This window comes from Podarcis bocagei (genome assembly GCF_964188305.1).
Source record: "Podarcis bocagei genome assembly, chromosome: 15".
Taxonomy (NCBI): Eukaryota; Metazoa; Chordata; class Lepidosauria; order Squamata; family Lacertidae; genus Podarcis; species Podarcis bocagei.
In genome coordinates, this window is record NC_138141.1 from 45,143,373 (window position 1) to 45,167,184 (window position 23,812).

General features: G+C 51.1%; 1 protein-coding gene across 17 annotated transcripts in view; it reads left to right on the forward strand.

The window, feature by feature from the left end:
• The window catches only part of MYO18A (myosin XVIIIA), a 145,316-nt gene that overhangs the window by 78,967 nt on the left and 42,537 nt on the right, over positions 1 to 23,812 (forward strand). For all 17 annotated transcript variants that reach the window (XM_081171931.1, XM_081171932.1, XM_081171924.1 and 14 more), the window contains 10 exons: positions 3,617 to 3,758; positions 5,610 to 5,769; positions 7,000 to 7,186; positions 8,127 to 8,364; positions 14,455 to 14,564; positions 15,469 to 15,534; positions 17,740 to 17,868; positions 19,595 to 19,738; positions 21,586 to 21,675; positions 22,447 to 22,566. In XM_081171931.1, the coding sequence (XP_081028057.1) occupies positions 3,617 to 3,758; positions 5,610 to 5,769; positions 7,000 to 7,186; positions 8,127 to 8,364; positions 14,455 to 14,564; positions 15,469 to 15,534; positions 17,740 to 17,868; positions 19,595 to 19,738; positions 21,586 to 21,675; positions 22,447 to 22,566 (1,386 nt within the window). The remainder of the gene's footprint in view (positions 1 to 3,616; positions 3,759 to 5,609; positions 5,770 to 6,999; positions 7,187 to 8,126; positions 8,365 to 14,454; positions 14,565 to 15,468; positions 15,535 to 17,739; positions 17,869 to 19,594; positions 19,739 to 21,585; positions 21,676 to 22,446; positions 22,567 to 23,812) is intronic.

Genomic DNA, 23,812 nt, shown 5'->3' on the forward strand with positions numbered 1-23,812 from the left:
CCTGGCGTCAGGGTGTGTTACTGGTCTTCTTCTCCCCACACTGGCCTTTAGGATGGAAGAGAGATTTTATGGGGTTTGGGGACTCGATGGGCCCCCTTTGGCCTGACCCAGCAGGCTCCTTATGGGCTCTTGCGGATTTTGCTTTGGTGTTATTTGAAATCGGTATTCTGCTTTTCACCATGTAGGTGTCAAAGCAGCTTACAACAATGAAACATAGACAACGCAATGGGTCTTTCGGCTCAGCAACGTCTGCAGGGTCTCCCTCCCTCTCCAGCGAACTGAGGAGGGAGCTTTGTCGGGTGGGGAGCAGCGGAAGCGAAGGAAGCCGCTGTTGCTCTCCCGTTTGTCCCGTGCGCCCATAATTTTCCTTTTCCGTTTGCATCTGAGCCAATAAAGGAGTGGGGAGGCGGCGAGGCTTGAAAGTCCCTGCTGCTGCTTGTCATCCTAATGGAGGGGCCTGTTAGCACACAGCAGTGCGGCTGATGAATTTCGTCAGTTTGTGCCGCATTAGGAGGCCGGGAGGGATGTCTCCCCCCACTTCACTTATCCTCTTGCCCGTGAGTTACTTGCAAACAAAGGAGCTTTCCACGCACACTTGCAAAAGGTGGGGCTGCTTTTGAAACCACCCCACCATGACTCTCCCAGGAGGGCTGGGGTCACAGACCTGCCTTCCTTCTCCCACCGCTCAGATCCTTATTATTATTATTTCCAAATTGATTTCCAACCATTCTTGGTCCCTAAGCACTCCTGGCAAGCTCGAGAGATAATTTTTTTTAAAAAAAACAAATAAATCATTAAGTTGAAAACACACAAACCCTGCTACTTGCAAATCACTGAACACTAAAATTATTGAAAACGGCAACAGTGATATTGGCAATTGAAATAGATCAGCGTGAGGCGGTCTGGAAGAGGGACGGCCCCTCCTTGCTGTGGACGGGGATGAAAGAGCCCAACACCCAGCAATAAAACTCGACAGCAGAGCTGCACAGGCTCCCTCGCCAAAGGCACCCGGGCCCAATCCAGTCCCCAGTGGCATCTCCTGGTAGGGCTGAGTTGCTGCCAGTCATTGTAGACAAAGCCAAGCAAGGTGGCTCCACGGCGTGGCTCAGTAGGAGGCAGCTTCCTCTGCTCCTACTTCAGTCAGCCCTTGGTTTAGAGGAGGGACGCCAGCGTGTCTGGCAAGGCTCCTGCTTTGCATGCAGCAGATCCCAGGTTTAATCCTCGTCATCTCTAGCTGGGTCCGGGAATGTCCCCTTTCAGAAACCTTGGAGAGCCACCATCGTTCTGCCCGGACACTGAGGTCCAGCGCCAAGGGCCTTCTGGCAGTTCCCTCGCTGCGAGAAGCCAAGTTACAGGGAACCAGGCAGAGGGCCTTCTCGGTAGTGGCACCTGCCCTGTGGAATGCCCTCCCACCAGATGTCAAAGAAAAGAAATGACTACCGAACTTTTAGAACACATCTGGAGGCAGCCCTGTTTAGGGAAGCTTTTAATGCTTAATAGGTTATTGCCAGATGTTATTATTATTATAGACAGTAGTGAACTGGATGGACCAATGATCTGACTCATGGGCCTGGCTCAGGAATAGTATCCTGTTTTATATGCCAGGAGCAGGCATGGGAGAGAGAGCTACTGCAGATTGCCCAGAGACAAACCAGTAGATCCTGATCTCTCCTCTGCCCACTCCTGCTTCAAGGCACTCTCTCCCCCTCTCTCCCTCCCTCTCTTAGGGGTGGAATATAAGCAGTGCAGAGCATGACAACTCTATGCCTCTTCAAACCAAAAGTTCTGCTGGTTTCTCTGCCAGCACCTGGGATTTCACTAAGAACTGCCCATTCTCTCCTTCCCTCCCTCCTTCCACCCGCCAGTCTTAACTCATCAGCCACGGAGGCGAGAGATCTCTCCGCCTCTCCCCTTTCAATTAAAAACCAAAGCATCTTGGGATGCCGAGGTCCATGCCTGGCTCAGAAATTTCCACGCTTGTGCCTTGCAATTCCCAGGAGGGCCGTCCTGAATTGCCACTGCCAGCTCCTGTTCGGAGATTCTCCCCACCCACCCCTTCTTAAAAACGAAATCAGAATGCATGGATTTTCTTAATTTGGATGCGATGCTTTGCCATCTAGATTCTGCTTTAGGAACTGAAATAGACAGATAAGAGAAAGTCCTTCGTGCAGCTCGTAGTCAAGCTATGCTGCTTGCTGCAACGGGGGCAGTGATGGCCACCGACTTGGGTGGCTTTGAAAGAGGACCCCACAGATTCTTGGAGGGGAAAGGTATCAATGGCTACTAGCCATGATGGCTGTGCTCTGCCTCCATGAATGGGGACAGCAAGGCTTCTGAATACCAATTGTTGGAAACTACAGCAGCGGAGAGTGCTCTTGCACCCGGGTCCTGCTTGTAGGCTTCCCTTTGAGGCCTGTGAGAACAAGGTGCTGGACCAGGTGGTCCCCGTTTGGCCTGATCCAGCAGGCTCTTCTTATGAACATAGGAAGTTAAAGGTAAAGGGACCCCTGACCATTAGGTCCAGTTGCAGATGACTCTGGGGTTGTGGCGCTCATCTCGCTTTACTGGCCTAGGGAGCCGGTGTACAGCTTCCGGGTCATGTGGCCAGCAGGACTAAGCCGCTTCTGGCAAACCAGAGCAGTGCATGGAAATGCCATTTACCTTCCCGCCAGAGCAGTACCTATTTATCTACTTGCACTTTGAGGTGCTTTCGAACTGCTAGGTGGGCAGGAGCTGGGACCGAGCAACGGGAGCTTACCCCGTCGTGGGGATTTGAACCGCCGACCTTCTGATCGGCAAGTCCTAGGCTCTGTGGTTTAACCCACAGAACCACCCGCGTCCCGAACATAGGACGTTACCTTATGCTCAATCAGACCACCAGTCCTTGTAGCTCAGTCGTATCTGCTATGTCTCTCCAGGGTTTCAGGCAGGGGGACATTTCCACCCATCACGGGTTGAACCTGGGATCCTGCATGCCAAGCAGGGTCCCCCTCTCACTAAGCGATGGCCCTTCCCCTTTTCTCCTGAGTTTGGCAACCTCAGGTACCAAGGGTGGCAGCTGCAGCAGCACTGAAGCCTGTGTGTGTGTGTGTGTGTGTGTTGAGAGCAGCTGCTCCTCCAATTGCTCCCCGCTGAGTTGCGGGGAGTAATTTTGCTGCTTAAGCCTCCAGATTGAATTTCTACCGAGTAAACGTCTTGTGTGGGAACATTTTACTAGACAATGTGTGTTTCTCCTGTCTCTGGTATTAAGTATTGATTCTTCCTGGGCAAAGTATTTGTTTTTAAAGCTGGAGCCGAGCGCAAGGCTGCCCCCGCCTGCCCCCGGCTTTCATCACTTCATTGCTCCTAGGGCTGGGCTTTCCCAGGCAGGCTTGTGGCGATGTGTGCAGCTTACGCAGAGGGAGGAGGATACCCAGGGTGTGTGTGTGTGTGTGCGTGCGCGCACATGGCTAGCAGTACACAGTGCTGCCCCCAGGAACGGGGCAGCCCCTCTTGGGCAAGTTGCCCCCCGCCCGCCCCCTTGCCTCCCTCCCTGTCCTACCACACCCAGCTTTCTTGGTGGAGGTTACAGACCCTAATAACACAGTGTGGGGTCTTGGGCGGCTCCTACCTGCAGGTCCGCACCCTGGCCCGGACCGACGAGGCCCGCGGCCTGCTGTGGTTGCTGGAGGAGGAGTCGCTGCAGCCCGGAGGCAATGAGGACACTTTGCTGGAGCGGCTGTTCACCTACTATGGCCCACAGGACGGAGACAAGAAAGGTGAGGCGCAAGGAGGGCTGGCCTTAGCTGCGATCCCTGCATCGCAGGGGATTGGACTAGGTGACCCTTGGAGTCCCTTCCAATTCTACAGTGTTATGATTCTATGAAAAATAATTTAAAACAAGGGCTGTAAAGGGAGGGAATTCTGCTGACTGTCTCAGGAAATGCCTTCTTCCATATGAGCATCCCCCCACTCCCCTTCAAAAGTAGGAAGATTCAGGACAGGTAAAACAAAGTCCTTCTTCTGCCACTGTATTCTGCTCTGGTCAGACCTCACCTGGAGTACTGTGTCCAGTTTTGGGCACCACAGTTCAAGAAGGACACTGACAAACTGGAGCGTGTCCAGAGGAGGGCAACCAAAATGGTCAAAGGCCTGGAAACGATGCCTTATGAGGAACGGCTAAGGGAGCTGGGCATGTTTAGCCTGGAGAAGAGGAGGTTAAGGGGTGATATGATAGCCATGTTCAAATATATAAAAGGATGTCACCTAGAGGAGGGAGAAAGGTTGTTTTCTGCTGCTCCAGAGAAGCGGACACGGAGCAATGGATCCAAACTACACGAAAGAAGATTCCACCTAAACATTAGGAAGAACTTCCTGACAGTAAGAGCTGTTCGACAGTGGGATTTGCTGCCAAGGAGTGTGGTGGAGTCTCCTACTTTGGAGGTCTTTAAGCAGAGGCTTGACAACCATATGTCAGGAGTGCTCTGATGGTGTTTCCTGCTTGGCAGGGGGTTGGACTCGATGGCCCTTGTGGTCTCTTCCAACTCTAGGATTCTATGATTCTTCATGCATTGCATAGTTGAACTATGGAACCTGCTCCTACTAGGAGGCATCAGTGGCCTCCAACCTGGATGGCATTAGAAGAGGATGGGGCAAATTCATGGAGGAGGAGGAGACTCTCAGTGGCTGCTAGCCAGGATGGCTCTGCTCTGCCTCCACAGTCAGAGGCAGTGATGCTTCTGAATCCCAGTTGCTGGAAGAAGGCACAGGAGGGGAGAGGGCTCTGGTGCTCAGGTCCTGCTTGTGGGTTTCCTATTGGGACAACTGATTGGCCCCTGTGAGAAGAGGGGGGTGGACTAGATGGGCCCTTGGCCTGACCCAGCAGGCTCTTCTTAAAGTGCTTCTCGTGGCCATTTGCCTGTTGTATTTTGGAGCCCCTCCAGATGCCCCTTTTATCGTGCATTCATGGTTATTTGTGCTCCTGGTGGCATCAAAGCAGTACTATGCCATCCCGTTTATAATTCTCTTTGCTCCTGTGAATCATAGAATTGTAGAGTTGGAAAGCTTTGGGATGGACATACTGCTTTGTTTCGGCCCTGTAACTTCCTGCTGAAATACGGCAACTTTTAATTCACAAATGTGCTGGTTTATTTTTCATTGTCAGCTTTCGATGCTCCATAGTTGTGCAAATGCCTCTCTAGGCAGCAATTACGCCGTCACATTGGGGAAGCATCACAGAACAACTAACAAAAGAGGAATGATGTGCAGACAGCCCAGTATAAATCCACCACCACTGCCCTGTTGTTGCCACATTGCCATGCAGTTTGTTTTAAAACTGGTTTTCATGCCATGTTGTAAATTGTTGTCACCCCACCACGGGACCTTAGGGTGAAGGGTGGGTAATAAATCAAATTAATAATAATGCAGAGGGCACCCACAAAAAAAACAACCACCACCACCTAGTCTGAAGCAGGCGCCCTTAAGCCTACATTTAGTGTGGGGCGTTGGGTAGAGCCCTCTCTGAGTCCTGGACCTACAGCAGTGTCTGATTTTGGGCATACCCAAGCAGGCCAGATGTGAGTGAGGAGCAGTCTGCTTGACAGTTTGTGCCTTGCCTTCTCTCTTTACAGGGCACAACCCGCTGCTCCGAAGCAGTAGGCCACGGCACTTCTTCCTGGGGCACAGCTATGGCACCAACTGGGTGGAATATGACACCACGGGCTGGCTGAACTATGTCAGGCAGAATCCTGCATCCCAGAACACTTTGACTCTCCTGCAGGAGTCTCAGAAGTAAGTTGCAAGCACAGTATCCTCTCTCCTTTGCTCTCTCTGTGTCAGCCCTCCTCTCCCTTCCTCCTTCCTTCCTCTCACCCTTAAAAATATATATAACAGTTTTTATTAAAGATTTTCTTGGTTTACAAAAGTATGTGCATTGTCTCATTTTTCAGCTTGTAAAGTCTTTTCTACAGATCAGTTACATTTGTTATGAGACAGTAGTGCTTTCTCTCTCCTCCCTAAATCAGATATGAAAGGGTTGCAGTTATGGCAAAGCCAAACCTCTGTTTTGTTTAACACACCTGTCCACTGGGGATGCAGGATGCAGGATGCCCGTGCCTCTTAGGAACATAGGAAAGTGCACTTGATCCATCTAGTTCAGTATTGTCCTGACTGGTTAGAGTTGGGGTTAGGGGTTAGGTTTAGGCAGCAGCTCTCCTGAATTTCAGGTAGGGCTCTCTGCCAGCTCTACCTGGAGATGCCTTGGATTGAACTTGGGACCTTTCGCTTACAGTGCAGGGGCTCTGCCACTGAGCTCTGGCCTTATCATAAAAATAAAGCAAGGTGTTGTCATGCTGATGAATACAGTGGTATCTCTGGTTGTGGACGGGATCCGTTCCGGAGATCCCGATGTTTCCGCAACCGGAGGGACCACTTCTGTGCATCTGTGCATGGTGGTAGACCGCTTCTGTACATGTGTGTGAGGTGAAACTCAGAAAAATACTTTGCTACATTCGCATCCTGAAGGAATTGTAACCGGAGGTGTGCGTATCCAGAGGTACCACTGTATAGGAAGCTGCCCTTTGCAGAATCATTTACTTTGGTCTGTTTGGCTCAGTATTGTCCACACGGACTGACAGCAACTGGGTTTCAGGTAGGGAGTCTGTCCCAGTCTAAGAAGAAGTGCTTGTTTCATTCATCATCGCATGTCTGTGTATGTGTTTAACCCCACGCTGGTATCTTCATGAAGATGCTGGCCCCAAGCTACTCTTGCCCCTCTCTATCCCCAGAAACGGTCTTATTTCCCTTTCCTTTCCTCGCCTAACCTGAAGCAGGGGTGTCCCTGATTATCTAGTGCTCCCTCTGCTGGTTGGAAGGACAATTGGTGCAGCCTGGAGTCCCCTTCCCCAAAGCAGCTTCATCCCAACAGCCTTGAAGGGAGTTGGGCCGCTAGCTGCCGCTGCTGTTGCGTCCACTCCTCCATCTGGCCATGGTGTTGATTCCCTCTTCTGCCCTCTTCCTCAGGAAAATAATCAGCAGCCTCTTCGCAGGCCGAGCTGGGACAGGAATGGTGCTGTCTGGGTCCATCGCTGGTCTGGAAGGAGGCTCTCAGCTGGCTTTGCGCAGGGCCACAAGCATGCGGAAGACCTTCACCACGGGTGTGGCAGCCGTGAAGAAGAAGTCAGTCTGCATCCAGATCAAGCTGCAAGTGGTGAGTCCCTGTAGCTGGTCCTGTGGCTGAGCAGGTGCCTTTCTGTGTGTGCCCAGAAGGAAGCACTGCGCGGTTTTTAGTGTGACCCAATACCGAGCTGGCCTTGAAAACGCTGCAAGAACGAAGACGAGCCTTTTCAGGAGAGGTTGGCGGGGATCACTTCTTCCCTGCAGGGCCTGCTTGCCTCAGTATCTGACCCCCTGTTTGTTTTGAGGCAGCCCAGTCCCACGGAAGCATCTGTTCCTAGGAGGGGGCTCAGCAGCTGCATTGGCAGAGGAGATGTCCCTTTCCTAGCGTGGGATCAAAAGGGCCTTCCCTCTGCCTTTGCAAGCACTCGTGCTTGTCGTTTATTTACTTACTTAGATCATTGGTATCCTGCTCTTCAGCCAAAATGGCTCTCAGAGCAACTTACATGCAGCCAGGTAAAACAAGACGGTCCCTGCCGCTCCAGGCTTACAGTCTAAAAAGCATGATATGCAAGGGGAAAGAGGGAGGGATGAGGGAAATGAAAATGAAAACTCAAGCATCAATTTCTAAGCTATAGTTCCTATAATGACCAACAGGCACAGTACAGGGGCCGGAGGTGCCTGATGGAGCTGGGCTTTTGGCAAGAGCTGATAGAACGAACCTTCTGCTTCCTAGCTCTCCCTCTGAGGAAGTTTGCTGGAATGGGTGCTTCTGGGTGACAGTAGAGGGAGAGGAGGACTGATGAAGCTGACCTGTCACAGCAGAGCTGATGCAGTTGCCCCCTTACTGGTTGGCTGAGTTTGGCATGATTGCCACCTGACCTGCCACAGCAGATCAGGCTACTCAGAGCACACACAAGCACATTCACGGCCCTCTGCAGATCCCTTTAGCTGGACCCTGGGGTCTGCAGAGAGGGCTGATCCATCCCATTCCAGGTGCCCTCAACTAATTCTCCCCCCCCCCTTCCCTTCAGGACGCGCTGATCGACACCCTCAAGAAGTCCAAGCTCCACTTTGTGCATTGTTTCCTGCCCAAGGCGGACAGCTGGAGTGGGGACTCCAGAGGGCTGTGCACGCGGAGAGTGAGCACCAGCGAGCTGGACCTCCACGGGGAGCACTGCGAGGCCGGCCTCATGCAGCTGGACATACCCCTCCTGAGGGCCCAGATCCGGGGCTCCCGGCTCCTCGATGCCCTTCGGATGTACCGCCAAGGTTGGTACCCTGCCCCCTCCGGAGCAGTTGTGTTGTGATCACCTGCAGGCATGTGCTGTGGGAGCAGGAGGCGTCGCTCTGCCCCCGCCCGTAATGAAGTCCCTGGGTTGTATCCAATGGAGTGCTAAGTGAACATCGCATCAGGGCAAGGAAGAGCAGGGTATGAATAGCTCCTGGCCAGGATGGCTATGCACTGCCTCCATAGTCAGAGGCAGCCAGCTTCTGAACACCAGTCCCTGGAAACAGCCGACAGGGGGAGGGCTTGAATCCTGCTTGAGTATTTCTGATTGGGGCATCTGGCTGGCCACTGTGAGAACAGGATGCTGGGCTAGGTGGGGCAGTCGCCTGATGCAGTAGGCTCTTATGTTCTACTTGTGCCACAGGATTTCCCCCCTTCTCCTCTCTGCCGTGTCCCCCCTCAATCTCTTCTAGAGGTTTTCCCTACTCTCTGGAGCTGTTTGGGGAGGGTGCAGGGCATACAGGGGAGAAGGGGAGCCCCTTTGCACAAGTGGAAATTCTTGTGAGTTCCACCCCCTGGATACCCTGAAGTTTCATCCTGTTGGGGCTGCAGGGCAGTTCATTCATCTGTGCCTTGCACTGGGGGAGATTTGAAGACGCAGTAGGCCACATGCTCATGTGTTTGGATTAGGAAGGCAGAAGGAGAATACCTGGGGCTCACCTGAAAGTTCTCCACTTCCAGCATTCAGTTGGACTTGTCTCCTGAGAAGCACTTGGAAATCTGTGGGTCGTCTCCTTTTTCCATCTGATTCAACCCCCGCTGTTGCAGTTTCTTCCTCTTATTAGTCAGGGACCATGTAGTAAACTGGATGATGCTCCATAGCCAATCAGGTTTGACTGCGTGACGGCACAGGTGAGGGCAATGCAAATAAATGTGTGATTTGCAAGGAGTACAGGGAAGCAGAACTGTTCTTTGGCACCTGGAAAAGAAATGCTTTTTCAAACCTGTAGCCCTGACAAACACGGCTTTCCTTGCCTCTGAACTGTGGCCAGTAGTCTATTCTTCCTGCCTCAAAAGCTTCCATCCATATCCCCCTCCACCCCTGCTCCTTGGGAAGACCCCAGAACAAGCGCCCTCCTGTACTCAGCCTTCCGAAAGATGTGTGGGGGAATTGGTGTTTATTATTTCAAAACCAGGTTGTTAGTGCTCTGAAGCAAGATCAATGTTTGTGCGCAGCGCCCAAGATCAATGGCCTGGTGGGGGAGGGGAGGGGGCTCTGCTGCTCTGGTCGATGATGCTGATGATTAATTAAGACCTGAAGAATCAACATCGCTATCTCTGCCCATAAATTTAATTGCAATCCGTATACAGTCAATAAGCTGAATCCATTCTAGTTCCCGCTGCCTGCGGGTGGGGTGGGGGTGCAGGTGGGCACGTGCCGCGTCCCAAGCCGGGAGGAGGGGGGAAGCAGTGTGGTTGGACCCCTTTTCAACAAGGAGGGACTCGCTGTGCAGGGGAGGAGGGATTGGGAGCTATGGGGCAGCCCTCCGCTTTCATTGCAGGCTTTCCTCAGAGGGCTTGGTGCAAACGGAATGGGTCTGTAGGGCTTAACCATCATTCTTTCAGCCCTACAGACCCTCTTGGGTGCTGAGATCTGTGGAAGGGTATTTCCTTCATGCTCCGAGGCTTGGAGGGGGGTGGCCCAGGGGGAAAGGGCCTTTTCTGTGGTGGCTCCTCAGCTGTGGGGCTTCCTCCCCACAGAAGTGCCCTGACACCATTGCGCAGCTTCTGGAAATTGCTGAAGAGACACCTCTTTACCCTGACTTTTGGCGCTTGAGGTGTATGCTTTTAGGACCCATCTTATCTTTATAATTGTAAATTGTTTGTAATTGGTTTTTAATACTGTGCTTTAATGCTGTATCTTGCCATGGGGCCTTACAGCGAAGGACAGGTCATTAACATGATAATCATCATCATCGTAGCAATAACAGCAACAACCCTGGGCCCTTTCTGGTGTCTTTCAGAATGGTGCATTCAGGTTGATTTACGTTCATGATGGTATCGGGGCAATTATCCACTATCCCGCTTTCAGTAGTGTTTGTGCCTGCATGCTTTTTGGGGCATCCATACTGCTTCATTGCCAATCCACACTCACCCTGAACCTTCCTGCTGGAATCCTGTGACATTTAATGCCCAAAGTGCACCGGCTTATTTTCTGTTGCACAATAGTTGTGTGAGCGTCCCTCCAGATGCCAATAGCACTGGAGAAACGTTGCAGAGCTACTAATAAAGCAGAATGCGGAATGCACACCTACCACTATTGACACTTTCATTGCGTCAGTGACGCGTTGCAGAATCTCCCTGCAGAGCCTCTACCAGTCTGGAGTGTAGCTCCTGTCTGTCTGCTGCAATGAGAGATTAGGCCATAGCTCATCCCCCACTCCATGAGATGAAGGGAGATTTTTTTTGGGGGGGGGGTAGGAATCTTTGCACATAGCTTTGACTCTGGTAAACAATATACAGTCCGTTCTTAAACTGAAACTGTTCTTAAACCGAGGTGTGCGTTCCCTAATAAAGGCCTCCCGCCGCTGGTGCCCTTCCACCATTTGGTTTCCATTCTTAGACCGAGGTAAAGTTCGCAAACCGGGACACTACTTCCGGTTTTGCGGACTTCATAAATCCAATACAGTGGTACCTCAGGTTACATACGCTTCAGGTTACAGACGCTTCAGGTTACAGACTCTGCTAACCCAGAAATATTACCTTGGGTTAACAACTTTGCTACAGGATGAGAACAGAAATAGTGCAGCAGCATTAGCTAAAGTGGTGCTTCAGGTTAAGAACAGTTTCAGGTTTAGAACGAACCTCTGGAACAAATTAAGTTCTTAACCCGAGGTACCACTGTAGTTCGTAAACAGGGCTGTTCTTAAACCGAGGTACCACTGTAGTTTTAAAACTTACTGCATCTGCAGCAGCACAACCGGGCACCTTCCTCTGCCCCAGCTGCAACAGAACATTTCTCTCCTGTATGGGCCTCTACAGCCACAGCAGATGCTGTAACCTTCCGACAGTTTGACTCCACTCCTCCATTGCCTCCCGAGGCAGACAAACGCCAACCAACTGTGTGCTGGCAGAGACTAGGAAGAGATGGCAAAGGGCATCTGATCCAGCCTCCCGTATTCTCAGAGACAGGACCACCAAAAAAGCCAAAGGGAAGTAGCAGTGGGGGCTGATCCATTTGAGCAACTGAGGCATTCAACCCTAGGCTACCCTCAGCCAGCCCCCAGCCCCATCTGCCTTACAACCAACCCAGAAGATGGAACTGCTTGTCAGCTTCCTCCTCCACAGTCTCAGCATTGCCCTTTGTGGAAGTCAGCAGGGAGGATGGGGACAAAACTAGCATGAGTTGTCCCTGCCTCTTGCCCCACCTGCCCCAATGGGCACCAGCTGCCCCTGGTCTGTAGCTTAGGGGGGCAGCAAATTCTTTGCACCCAGAAGCCTCCCTGGCTTTATAAAAGGATCAGGCTACAAGTGACAGAGAAGGCCCCTCTCCCTGAGCTCCCCTGGAGAGCCACTGCCGGTCAGAGTAGGCAACACAGAGCTTAGATGAACACATCTGGCCTAGTGCAAGGCAGCTTCCCATTGCTCTTCCCTCCCCACTTCTGGGGAACCCTCTGTTTTTCTTGCGCACTCAAGCTTTTATCTCCCCTGGAGATCCGAGCCCTAATCCAGTGTTTAGACTCTTAACTGCGAGATGAGAAGTTTGCCGAGGTGCCACTTGCGAACGTCGTTCTGTTTCTAAACAAGCTCTGCACCCCTGGACGGTTGCCTCCTGCAAGGCTCAGTTCTGGGGGTGTTGCATGTCATCAAACGCCGCCGCACCTTGTGGGCTGAAGCTTCTCCCCCCATCCCAGAGAGCTGCTGCACAACCAAAGATGGCAATTGACACGCTGAGCGCCGTCTTATAGTGAGGCCTTTGGGGAGGGGTGGGTCGTTCTCCTGCTCTGTGTCTCAAATGACTCCCTGGCTGATCTCAGCATGCCAGCCAAGTTTTTCCATGCCAGGGGGAGCCTCCTCTCCCTCCTCATGGCCATATTTGGAATTTGAGCGTGGGGCGGACCAATCCTCTGTCAGTCTACTGGTTTTGGGTTGAATGGGAGCTGCAGGGAAGTTAGCAAGCGAAGGCCTGGTCACCTAGCTCCTTCCTTCGTGTCAGTGTGTGTTTGTGTTTTACCCTCGGCACTTGGTGATGCCAGAGGCATATACGTTCCTTTTTAAATGTGGAGACGTGCATTCTGGTTTGCGCTGTAGGCTGCCGAGAGTTTACTAAAGCCACAGAATCATGGAATTGTAGAGATGGGAGGGGAACTCCAAGGGTCATCTATTCCAACCCCCTGCAATGCAGAAGAGTTTGCGTGATGCCTGTTTTCTCCTCTGTGCATCTCTCTCTCTCTCTCTCTGTGTCTCTCTCTCTCTGTATACTAGAATAATAGAAGTGTCGAGCTGGAAGGGACCTCACCTAGTATAACCCTCCTGCAATGCAGAAACCGCAACGTGAAAATCCCGGACAGGTGGCCATCTGCCCTCTGTTCAAAAATCTCCAATGAATCATAGAATTGTAGAGCTGGGAGGGGGAACTCCAGGGGTCATCTAGTCCAACCCCATGCAGTGCAGGAGGAATAGTTTAAAATTCCTGAACAGATGACCACCTCCAGTGAACGAGAGCCCACCACTTTCCAAGGGAGCCCTTTCCGCTGTCGGATGGCTCTTGCCATCAGGAAATTCCTCCTGCATTTCAGTTGGAATCTCCTTTAAGAACGTGAGAACCTTCTGGATCAGGCCCACCTAGTGGAGCTTCCTCCTCCTTCTCTCACCGCGGCCAGCCAGAGGCCTGTGGTCAACCCTCGCATGAGCCCTCTGCCCTCCCGCAATCTCCAGCGACTGGCACTTGGAAGCATCGTTGCCTCTAGCTGTGGAGGCAGCGCATCGTCATCATGGCTAGAAGCCATTGATAATTTGACTCCCGTCGGTTCAGGTCGTACCCTCTGGAGCAGCAGAAAACGAGCTTGCTGCATCTTCCATGTGACAGCCCTTCAGATATTTGAAAAAGCCTTTTTTCCAAAAGCCGCAGGAGAATGTTTTCGGCAGAAAATCCCTGTGGCTTTGTTTTCTTGCGTTGTGCTGAAGTTGTAGTTCCTTTTGTGCATCTTCATGAAAGATGGGGAGGCTTGTTGTTTCCCGTTGATATGGTTATTAGCAGGGCAACAACATTTAACCATTTTTTAAAAAGTGTTGGCTTTTCTGTATTTCTAATTTTGTGATGTTTTAACACATTTTTTTAAAAAAGAAGCTGGTGGTATGTATCAAAGTCTTTGAAGAAGCCACAAGAGAATCTTTTGGCAGAGAATTCCTGTTGCTTCTTTTCATGTTTGTGCTTGAAAAACAAAGCTTATAATTGGGCAGTAGATGGCATGCAAATATCTCCAAAGGGAGCCCAGAGAGAAAATTGAGAACAAAATAGTAAGGTAATACAGACAGCAGTTAAAACCAGCAGAATAAAAACTTCATAAAACAATTGGCCATAAAACCTGGATAAATAAAGATGTATTGATGTGTTCTAAGACGATGCCAGCTGTGACACACAAACACATCACAAACAGAATATTATTCTGTGCTTCAGAGAAATTGCTGTTTTTGAAATCTGTATGTACTTTTAAAACTTGTATGATTAACCTACAGCCGACAGCCATGAATTCGTATAGTGGGGCCTCTATGTACAGAAGCAGTTTACCTTAGTCTACTAGCTATTAGATGCAAACAGCATGCTCTCATCTTCGTCCTCTGTTTGTGAGCATCTGTCTTCTTCCTACTGCTAGAAGCCACTCCTCTGTGAATTTCTCTAATCTTCTCATCCAAGTTGGTTGCCGTCACTGCCTCCTGTGGGAGGGAGTTCCATAGGTTAACAATGCACTATGGGGAGACGTTTATTTTGTATAGTTCCGGATCTTCATACATTCCTCTCCACTGGAGGACCCTGAGTTCTAGTATCATTTTCCCCGCCCCGTGCTCTTCTCCCCATTCCAGCCCTGCTCCATTAATGCCCCTCTCTGCTTCTGTGCCGCTCCCCACAGGCTACCCCGACCACATGGTCTTTGCGGAGTTCCGGCGGCGCTTTGACGTCCTGGCCCCTCACCTGACCAAGAAGCACGGGCGCAATTACATCGTCACAGATGAGAGGCGGGTATGTAGGCTATTGAAGCGGAGAAGAGGGGGTGGCTGCATGTGCAATGGACAGTCAGGAAACGGGCCCAGAACTCTTTGGGCACTAACAGGGTCCTGGGCGGCCTGTCTAGGCGTGGGGAGCAGCGCAGCTACATCGGAAGCTGCCTTCCAGCAAACACTTGAAACACCAATATACATTCTAAATAGATTCCCAGGAGTACATCATTTTATGAAGTTCCCTTTAAGATCATAACCCAATGTAAATTTAAACCTCTTAGTCCACATATGTTCCCACTGCTCTGTCTGTATATTATAACCAAAAAATTTTGCCCGTTTAATCAGTTGTTGTTTTTTAACAAAAGCAACATACAACTTTTACGAAATTATTATTTTTAATGAAATTTGTATACCCCCCTTCATCCGTAGATCTCAGGGCAGTTCACAAAATAAAAATAGAATATACCATATTTTTTTGCAACATAACACTCACTTTTTTCCTCCTAAAAATTAAGGGGAAATGTCTGTGCGTGTTATGGAGGGAATGCCCACGGGTGGCATGCATACGGATTTTCCTCCTCTAAAAACTACGTGCGTGTTATGGTCGGGTGCGTGTTATAGAGCGAAAAATACGGTAAAAACACAAAATACATAATGGAAACAAGAACCAAACCAAAACACAAATCTGTCTTCTATAAAACCAGACTGTTAGGCTATCCAGACCAGTGTTGTCTACACTGGCAGAGGGCTCCACTGGGTTTCGGTTAGCAGCCTCTGCCAGCCACACCTGGAGCTGCCCTTGAGCTGCATGGAAAGCTGGCACTCTGCAGCTGGTCTCCAGTTATTGGCTGCACTTCCCAGCATGCCCTCTGCTAATGTGGTTGCTGGTGCTTGATGCACCTTTCTCTCTCTCCCCCCTTTCCTAGGCTGTGGAGGAGCTCCTGGAGTCGCTGGAACTGGAGAAGAGCAGCTTCCACATGGGCCTGAGTCGGGTAAGACCAACGTGTGCCTTCAGGGAGGGGCCTGTCTCCTCACTCGGGGGGTGGGGGTGGAGAAAGGTCTGTGGCCAGGCTGTGAATGCTGGACTGTGTCCCCTCCAGGTGGGAGGGTTGGGAAGGGGTGTCTGGAGAAATCCGATTGTGTGGGCAAAGGCACACTTCTTTGCAAGGCCCTAGAATCAGTTGATGCTCAGAGCCTGCAGAGACGTGTAGGGCAGGTGAACTTGGCTTGTCTGGAACAAGCCTTAAAGGCTGAGTCGAAAGGACTGGGTGCTGGAGCATGACTTTGTCGGCCTACCCCATGCCCTGGTAACTTCCAGGCTAGACTACTGCAACATACTCTATGTGGGGCTGCCCTTGAAGATGACTCGTAAGCTTCAGCTTGTCCAAACCGCAGCAAGCATTTGGCAGTGCCTTTGCCCTCAGAAGCTTGGGTGGTGGTGGCCCAGGTGGAGAGGGCCTTCTCTGTGGCAGCCCCTAAGCTGTGGAGTGCCCTCCTCACAGAGTTGCATCTGGCACCTTCCTTATACAGCTTTTGGCAAATCCTGAATACGCCCCTCTTTCCCCTGGCATTTGACACATGAGGTGTATGTTTTTAGGACTCACCTTGTTTGTATGGTTGCAAGTTGCTGTAAATTGTTTTCAATGTTGTTTTTCATGCTGTAAAAAAACCCAGGACCTTACAGTGAAGGGCGGGTAATAAATAAATAAATGACTGGGCCTAGAAACGTTTATCTTTTTTGCAAACAGAAATGCAGATGGTTGGGAGCTTCATTCTCTGGCTTCCCCCTTCTAGAATATGCACAGACTGGCATGACTTGCCCTTAGGACTGAGCTGTGTGTGTGTGTGTGTGTGTGTGTGGCTGGGTACCTCACTGGACAGGAGCCACCAGTGTCACAGGGCAGAGGACGCAGCTGCTGCAGCGCCAGTTTCTGGCCTGCTTTTAGTTCAACGGAGAGGGGCCTCTCTTCCTCCTGTAACTCGGTCAGAGCCGTGCCACTGCCGGCTGCCTCACCGCTGCCTAATGCGAGGGGACAGACTTGCCCGGCGTGGGAGGGGAGGAGGAAGCGAAGGTTTGTCACAACAATTCAGCACGCTCCGGGAGCCTGTGGATTCAAAGTGAGCGGAGGGCAGGCTTGGCTGAGCTGGGCACGTACTTCCCTGCCTTCCTTCCCCACCCCCTTTAAAGCTCCAAAGTGAAATTAGCCTCTGGTGCTGCTCAGAGCAGAAGCTGGGCAGCAGCTCACTGGGCAGTTAGCTCCCAGATCCCCCTCAACAGAAGCAAGGCGGGCTGCAGAACTTGCAGGGTCCGTGGCCACACTCTGCCTCCATGGTCAGAGGCAGTGATGCCTCTGAATACTCAATACTGGTCACTGGGAGCCACAGGAGGGGAGAGGTGTTCTCCTCTGCCCTCCTTTTGTTGTTGTTTTAAATTATTTGTTGAATTCTTTCAATATACAGTCATACCTCATGTTATGTCCGCTTCATGTTACATTCTTTCAGGTTATGTCCTGCGGCGACCCGGAAGTACTCCGCGGAAAGGGTTACTTCCGGGTTTCGCCACTGCGCATGCGCAGACGCGCAAAATGATGTCGCAGCATGCGCAGAAGTGGCAAATTGCAACCCGCACGTGTGCAGGCGCACCACTGCGGGTTGCGCTCTTTTCATGTTGCAAACAGGCCTCCAGAACGGATCCCGTTCACAACCAGAGGTACCACTGTATAACAACAACATATCACTATATAATTAAATACCCTACCCTAACCCAGAGCATGGTGTTTAGGCAATGCATACACAATAACAACCCAATAATGTAAGTTCTTTGCCCATGGAGAGTGCTGTTGTGCTTAGATCCTGCTTCTGAGTTTCTCATTAAGGGTGTCTGGTTGGCCACTGTGAGAACAGGATCATGGACCAGATGGGCCCATTGGCCAACAGCCCACCTAGCTCAGCATTGTCTGCCCAGACTGGCAGCAGTGGCTTTCTGGCATTCCAGGCAGTGATCTCTTGCAGCCCGACCTGGAGATGCCACTGGGACTTGAACCTGGGACCTTCTGCGGGCCAAGCAGGTAGCTCTACTACTGCTGCAGCTCTTCCCCTAAAAATAAAGATTCTAGGCCTCATGGTTTTGAATAGAGTGCTTTGAATTAACCTTCCCCCTTTCTCCCTCCATCTTCTCCCCCACCCCCCTCGAAAAGGTGTTTTTCCGGGCAGGGACACTGCCCAAGCTGGAGGAGCAGCGGGATAAGCAGATGAGCAGAAACATCACGCTTTTCCAGGCAGCCTGTCGGGGCTTCCTTGCACGCCAGCACTTCAAGAAGAGAAAGGTATTCTGGGGGTGGGGGCAGGGGGAGCCCTTAGAAGTCCAGGGGGGGGGGAGGAAGGGGAATTAGTGTCAGCCTGCCTCCATGTCTCTGTCTGTCTCTCTCTCTCTTACACACACACACACACTCCCCCCCCCATCCTGCTCTTGCCACCCCTCTTGCGTTTACGTCTCCTGCTGGCGGCCTCCTTGCTTGGCCTAAAATGGGCAGCTGTGCCTCCCACAGGCACTGGGCAGAGGCCCAGGATTGCAAGCTCTGCACAGAGCACAGCTGGGAACTCCCCAAGTTTAGGGAAGAGGGATCTTTAATCCTCTAGCAGGTATGGAGTCTCTCTCTCTCTTTTTCTTTCCCTCTCTCTGTATGGGTGCACATGTGCCTTTTTATATCTGTGTGTGTATGTTTGTGGGGGGAGATGTCTCTCATGACATTAGGGGGCGGCTGTGAGGGTCCCCTCCATCCCTAGGAGAAGATGAGGAGGGCAAGTTCACCTTCTTCCAGGCATGGGAAGGGAGTCCTGGGCGTGGGGAAGGAATCCTGCAGGGGCTCTAGAACAGAGGGGCAAGTTTGTCTCTCTCCGTCGGGTTGGGATGGTGTGGAGTGTAGGAACATCAGAAACTTCCTTATGCTGAATCACACGGATGTGTTCATCCAGTTCAGGATTGCCTCCACCGACTGGCAGCAGTGGCTGTCTGGACTTTCATGCAGGAAGGAGGTTCCTAGCCTCGCCCCCTTCCCAGAATATGCTGCCAGGAATTGCACCCGGGGCCTTCTGCATGCAGAGCAGATAGCTCTACCACTTGGCTGCAGCCCTTCCCCTTAAAAAGAAAGAAAGATTCCAGTCCTCATGCTTCTGAATAAAGAGCTGATTTAAATGTGAAGTTGCCATAATCTTGCAGCCAGCTTCATCTAGCTCAGTGTTGCCTACACTGACTGGCAGCAGCTCGCCAGAGTTTCAGGCAGAGAGTCTTTCCCCCCAGGGTTGAACCAGGGTCCTTCTGCTCGCAAAGCAAGCAGCTCCACGACTGAGCTTCCCTGTTTTGCTTGGGGGTGGGCGGGGGAGCTCTTTGCAGCAGCAGGGCGGGCAGAGGCCGTTAGCGTGCAGATTAAAGAGCTGTGTCAGCTCCTCCGCTTATTACCGAGTGCATAAACGAGACGGCCAAGCGGGCCCAATGTTTTCGGCAAGATTAGGCTTTATGGCCGGGGTTGGGGGGGTGGCTGCTTTGCCAGCGGGAAACAGTAATAAAGGAGACGGAATGATGACTAATTTTAAGATGGGAAAGCGTAACTCCCTTTCTTGCCTGCAGATTCTCCTCTCTCCCCGACGTGTAGTCTCGCAGAAGAGTTCAGGAACACCCCCACATGCACCCTCGCCTTAGGCTTTCCATTTGTTTTGTATTTTATTGCATCTTGTATCCCACCTCTTTCTCCAAGGAGCTCCAGGTGGCATATGCAGTTCTCCCTACTCCTCCTTTAAACCCCACAACAACCCTGCGAGGTAGGCGAGGTTGAGAGAGGCAGGAAGTGGCCCAAGGTCACACCCAGTGGCCAAGTGGGGATTTGAACTCTGGTCTCCCAGGTCCTAGTCTGATGCTCTAACCATTGCACCACACTGACCCTCAGGCCAAGGCCTCCCATTGGGGAAGTGTGTGTGTGTGTGGGGGGGGGGTTCCTTGACCCGGTGTCCTCCTCTTTCTCCTCCTCTTCTCTCCCCCCCCCCCAAATGATGCAGATCCAAGACCTGGCCATCCGCTGTGTGCAGAAGAACATCAAGAAGAACAAAGGGGTGAAGAACTGGCCCTGGTGGAAACTCTTCACCACCGTCAGGCCTCTCATCGAAGTTCAGCTCACAGAGGACCAGATCAGGGGCAAAGATGTGCGTACCGTCTCTGGGCTGCATGGGGAAAACTGGGGTGGGGGCAGCCTTATGCTGAGTCAGGTCATTGGTCCACCTGGCTTAGTGTTGCCTACACTGACTGGCAGAAGCTCTCCAAGCTTTCAGGGAGGGCTGTTAATTGTTATTACATTTATTTCCCCCCTTGCCTCCGAGGGGTTTATCATCTGGCATTGTGTCTACATGCAAGACTTGCTTTTGCCGGCATCAGGGGTGGACAAGTGTTTTTAGCCTGCCCTCGGGCCATTTTTTAGCAGGTGGGTGGTGCCACCCGCCTGTTGGTCACTTGGCATCGCATGATGCCCGCTGATTCAAATTTCAAGCCTGGGAGTGAGCCCAGGCTTATCTCTCATCTTGGCGCTGTCCAGCACTGAGATCACTGATAAGCTTCTCCTGCTGCCGCTGCCTTTTACCATCAAAGGAAACAGAGGTTGATTTCCAATCTTAGCCCTGTGTTGTTTAGCTCCAAGTGTTGTGTCTAATGCTAGTCCTGCTCGGAGTAGACCTGAAGGTAATAAACACAGCTAAAGCTCATTATTTGCAGTGGGTCTACTCTGAGTAGAGCTCAGTTGGCGACAACGCCGAGATTGGAGAGAAGAAACCCCCTTACCTCTAATCTTGGCACGTAGCACTATGGTCAGGGAGAATGGTTCTCTGCACCTGACATCCTGTGACATCAAGTGACTGACAAGTGGGTGTGCCCGGAATGACTTCTTGGGCCAAATTCAGAGGCTTGGAGGTTCCCCAACCCTGACCTGTTTAGTAGCAATTACCTTGCCTGCCAAAAGTGGGCAGAGTACCAGAAGCGTCTGAGGTCTTCCCTACTTGCCAGGTATTTAACTGGAGGATCATTGCAGCAGGGACTTCTTTTTCCAACTCCACATTAGAGCAGCTAAAACAGGGGTCAGCATTTTTTTTCAGCGGGGGCCGGCTGCTGTTCCTCAGACCTTGTGGGGGGCAAGACTAGATTTTTTGGGGGGAAATGAACAAATTCCTATGCCCCACAAATAACCCAGAGATGCATTTTAAATAAAAGGACATATTCTACTCATGTAAAAACATGCTGATTCCCGGACCATCCGCGGGCCGTATTTAGAAGGCGATTGGGCCGGACTTGGCCCCTGGGCCTTAGTTTGCCTACCCATGAGCTGAAACATCACCAAATAGTGTGCAAGCTTCTGACTCCTCCTCCAGAACTCTTAATCCCAGGCTAGTTAGTAAACAAATCATAGGAGCCGGGTGAGGAAGGAAGTTGTCTGGTGGTGAAGCCACCAGCCTGCGTCTTGTAAGAGCCTTGAGGGAGGAGGCAGCAGACACTCAGATGAGGCTTAGATGGTGCAGGGCAGGTTTCAGGTTGCCCTGAGGCCTTTTGGGAGGGAGAAACGCACAGCGGCTCATTTCCCTGTCTGGAGATTAAAAAAACAAGTGGCCTGTTGCTCAGGTCTGTCTCTATCCTTGGATGAAAGACACAGGCTTCCCAGGGTCTTAGGGAAAGGTCTTTTCCCCACCTGCTCCCTGATCCTTTTTAATCGAGGTCCTTCTGCATGCCGTTCTGTGTCTGAATTGGAAACATTTTAAGTATACTTTAATCGTTCCGTCGCTTGTGTGTTTTCCTCCCTGGACTTAGTTGGGAGGGCAGGTGGGATATAACTTCAAACAATACTTCTGAAGATGGTCATAATAACAGTCCTGGATCCAAGCAGGTCTTTCTCTCTTGACTAACGCTGTGGCTCCAAATCCCAAGGCAGGGACTCTTGGGACTTGGTCACTGCTGCTGCTGCTGCTGCTTGACAGCCTTTGGCCTGACCTTGCCTTTGCCTTCTGAACAGGAGGAAATCCAGCAGCTGAAGAGCCGGCTGGAGAAGGTGGAGAAGGAGAGGAACGAACTGCGACTCAGCAGCGACCGCCTGGAGAGCAAGGTGAGGTGGTTCCCGGGATGCCCCAGCTCTCGCCTCTTAAGTGAGCCTTCCGCTCCAGCCCCGGAAGCGAGTGCTAGGAGCTGCATGGAAGCAGGGTGTAGGGCACGAGGATCCAGGCTCCTGAGAGCCAAGTCAGGAGCTGCACGCAGCAACCCAGGACTTAGTGCAGCAGGATCCAGCCTTTGCAGACACACCTTTAACCCAGACAGGCGGCCGGAGAGCCGTTTCTTTGTTGGTTTGTTTATACCATGTATTTGTAGGGTGGTGGTGATGGGGGTACTGCTGCTGCTGCTGTCGTGAACTACTTTAGATCAGGTCACGTCCCAGCAGGGATGGTGGGGGGGGGGAGAGGGGAAGAAATTCAAATAATTTTGCATTTCAAAGTGAACCTACCCTAATCCAAATTTTCCAATATTGGTCTCCAGCCAAGGAATGTGCACTAGAATTAATTAATTAATTAATTAATTAATTAATTAATTAATTATACCCCACCCATCTGGCTGGGTTTCCTCATCCACTCTGGGAGGCTTTCAACAAAGTATTAAAATACAGTGGTCTGTTAAACATTGAAAGCTTCCCTGAACAGGGCTGCCTTCAGATGTCTTCTAAAAGTCTGGTAGTTGTTTTTCTCTTTGACATCAGGTGGGAGGGCGTTCCACAGGGCAGGTGCATAAAGGCATAAACTAGTGTAAAGTGTCCATAAAAAGGGCACATATTAGTGAAAGTAGTGTGCAAAATCCCAACCCTGCCACTTACTTCCCCCACCTCTAGATCTCGGAGCTGAGCTCAGAACTGACCGACGAGAGGAACACGGGAGAATCTGCTTCCCAGCTCCTGGACGCTGAGACAGCAGAGCGGCTGCGAGCAGAGAAGGACATGAAGGATCTGCAGGTCAGCCAAGTGGGGCAGAACCCAGGACGCTTTGCGGGGGGTGGGGCAGGGCTAAGCAAGTGCTCCTCAGCCCCAACCCAACCTGGCCACCCCAAAGAAAGACTCCATGGTTGTCATTCAGCTTTCTGTGCCAGATCAGTTGGGTTCCTGCGTGGCACTAAAGCCACATTCACACCATGCATTTAAGTCAATATCAGGCTTAGCTTCCCCTCAAAGAATTTGGGGAATTGTCGTTTGTTTGCTGAGAGTTATTAGGAGACCCCCTGTTCCCTTTCCCAGAACTATATTTCCCAGAGTTCCCCATGAAGAAGGATTGGTTGTTAAGCCATCCTGGGAATTGTAGCTCTGAGAAGGGAGTGGAGGGTGTTCTAATAACTCTCTTTTTCCCCCCTTTTATAATAATATTTATTAGTTTTCCAACAAATTGAACACAACACTACAAAAAACCAAAAAAGAAAAAACATACAATAATACAATACAATACAAAAAACAACAACAACTGCAAAACACTAACATACAACTAACAAAACAAAACAAAAACCATTTAAAATAACTCTCAGCACCCTCAATAAACTACAGCTCCCAGAATTCTTTGGGTGAAGCCATGACCGTTTAAAGTGGTATGATAGGGCTAATTCTCTGAGCACATGTTTCCCTGCCCTTTGACAGAAGTTTCCAAAGATTGTTTCCGGAGATGATAATAATGTACTTTCCCAAAGGGATAATTTAATAATAAAAGAGCCATCATAAAAATGGCTTTAAAATAAACAAAATAAAACATAGAGGGCTTTGCTTGGCCCCCCCAAAAGAGATCAGCCCTGGGGGGCCAGGTCAGCCTTCTTTTGAATGCTGCTTCTAGGTTTGGTTCTGCTTGACATTTCTCCTCCCTCTGGAAAGCGGTGGTGCTCCTGAGCGCGTGGGAGATTTGAGCGTTTGACCCCTGCACAGGGGAGGTCCCTGAGGTTGCATTGGGTGAACGCAGACATAGCAATAATAAATAGGAAACAAATCCCCACAAGAAAGCAGCCTTGGGCTTCTGCCTGCTTGCTGAAGCTGCCAGCCTCCAGCTGCTACAAACTCCCACCTTGTGTCCCCAAAGTATCTGAAGCCCACTTTGCAGTAACGCAGAGCAGGGCTGTCAGTGCGGCTGCCTGCCTTCTGGGGAACAGGATCCATGTCGAGACACGACAGGCGCCCACAATCTGAACTCTCCAGAAACCATTGCAGGCATTTTTGCTCCGACAAG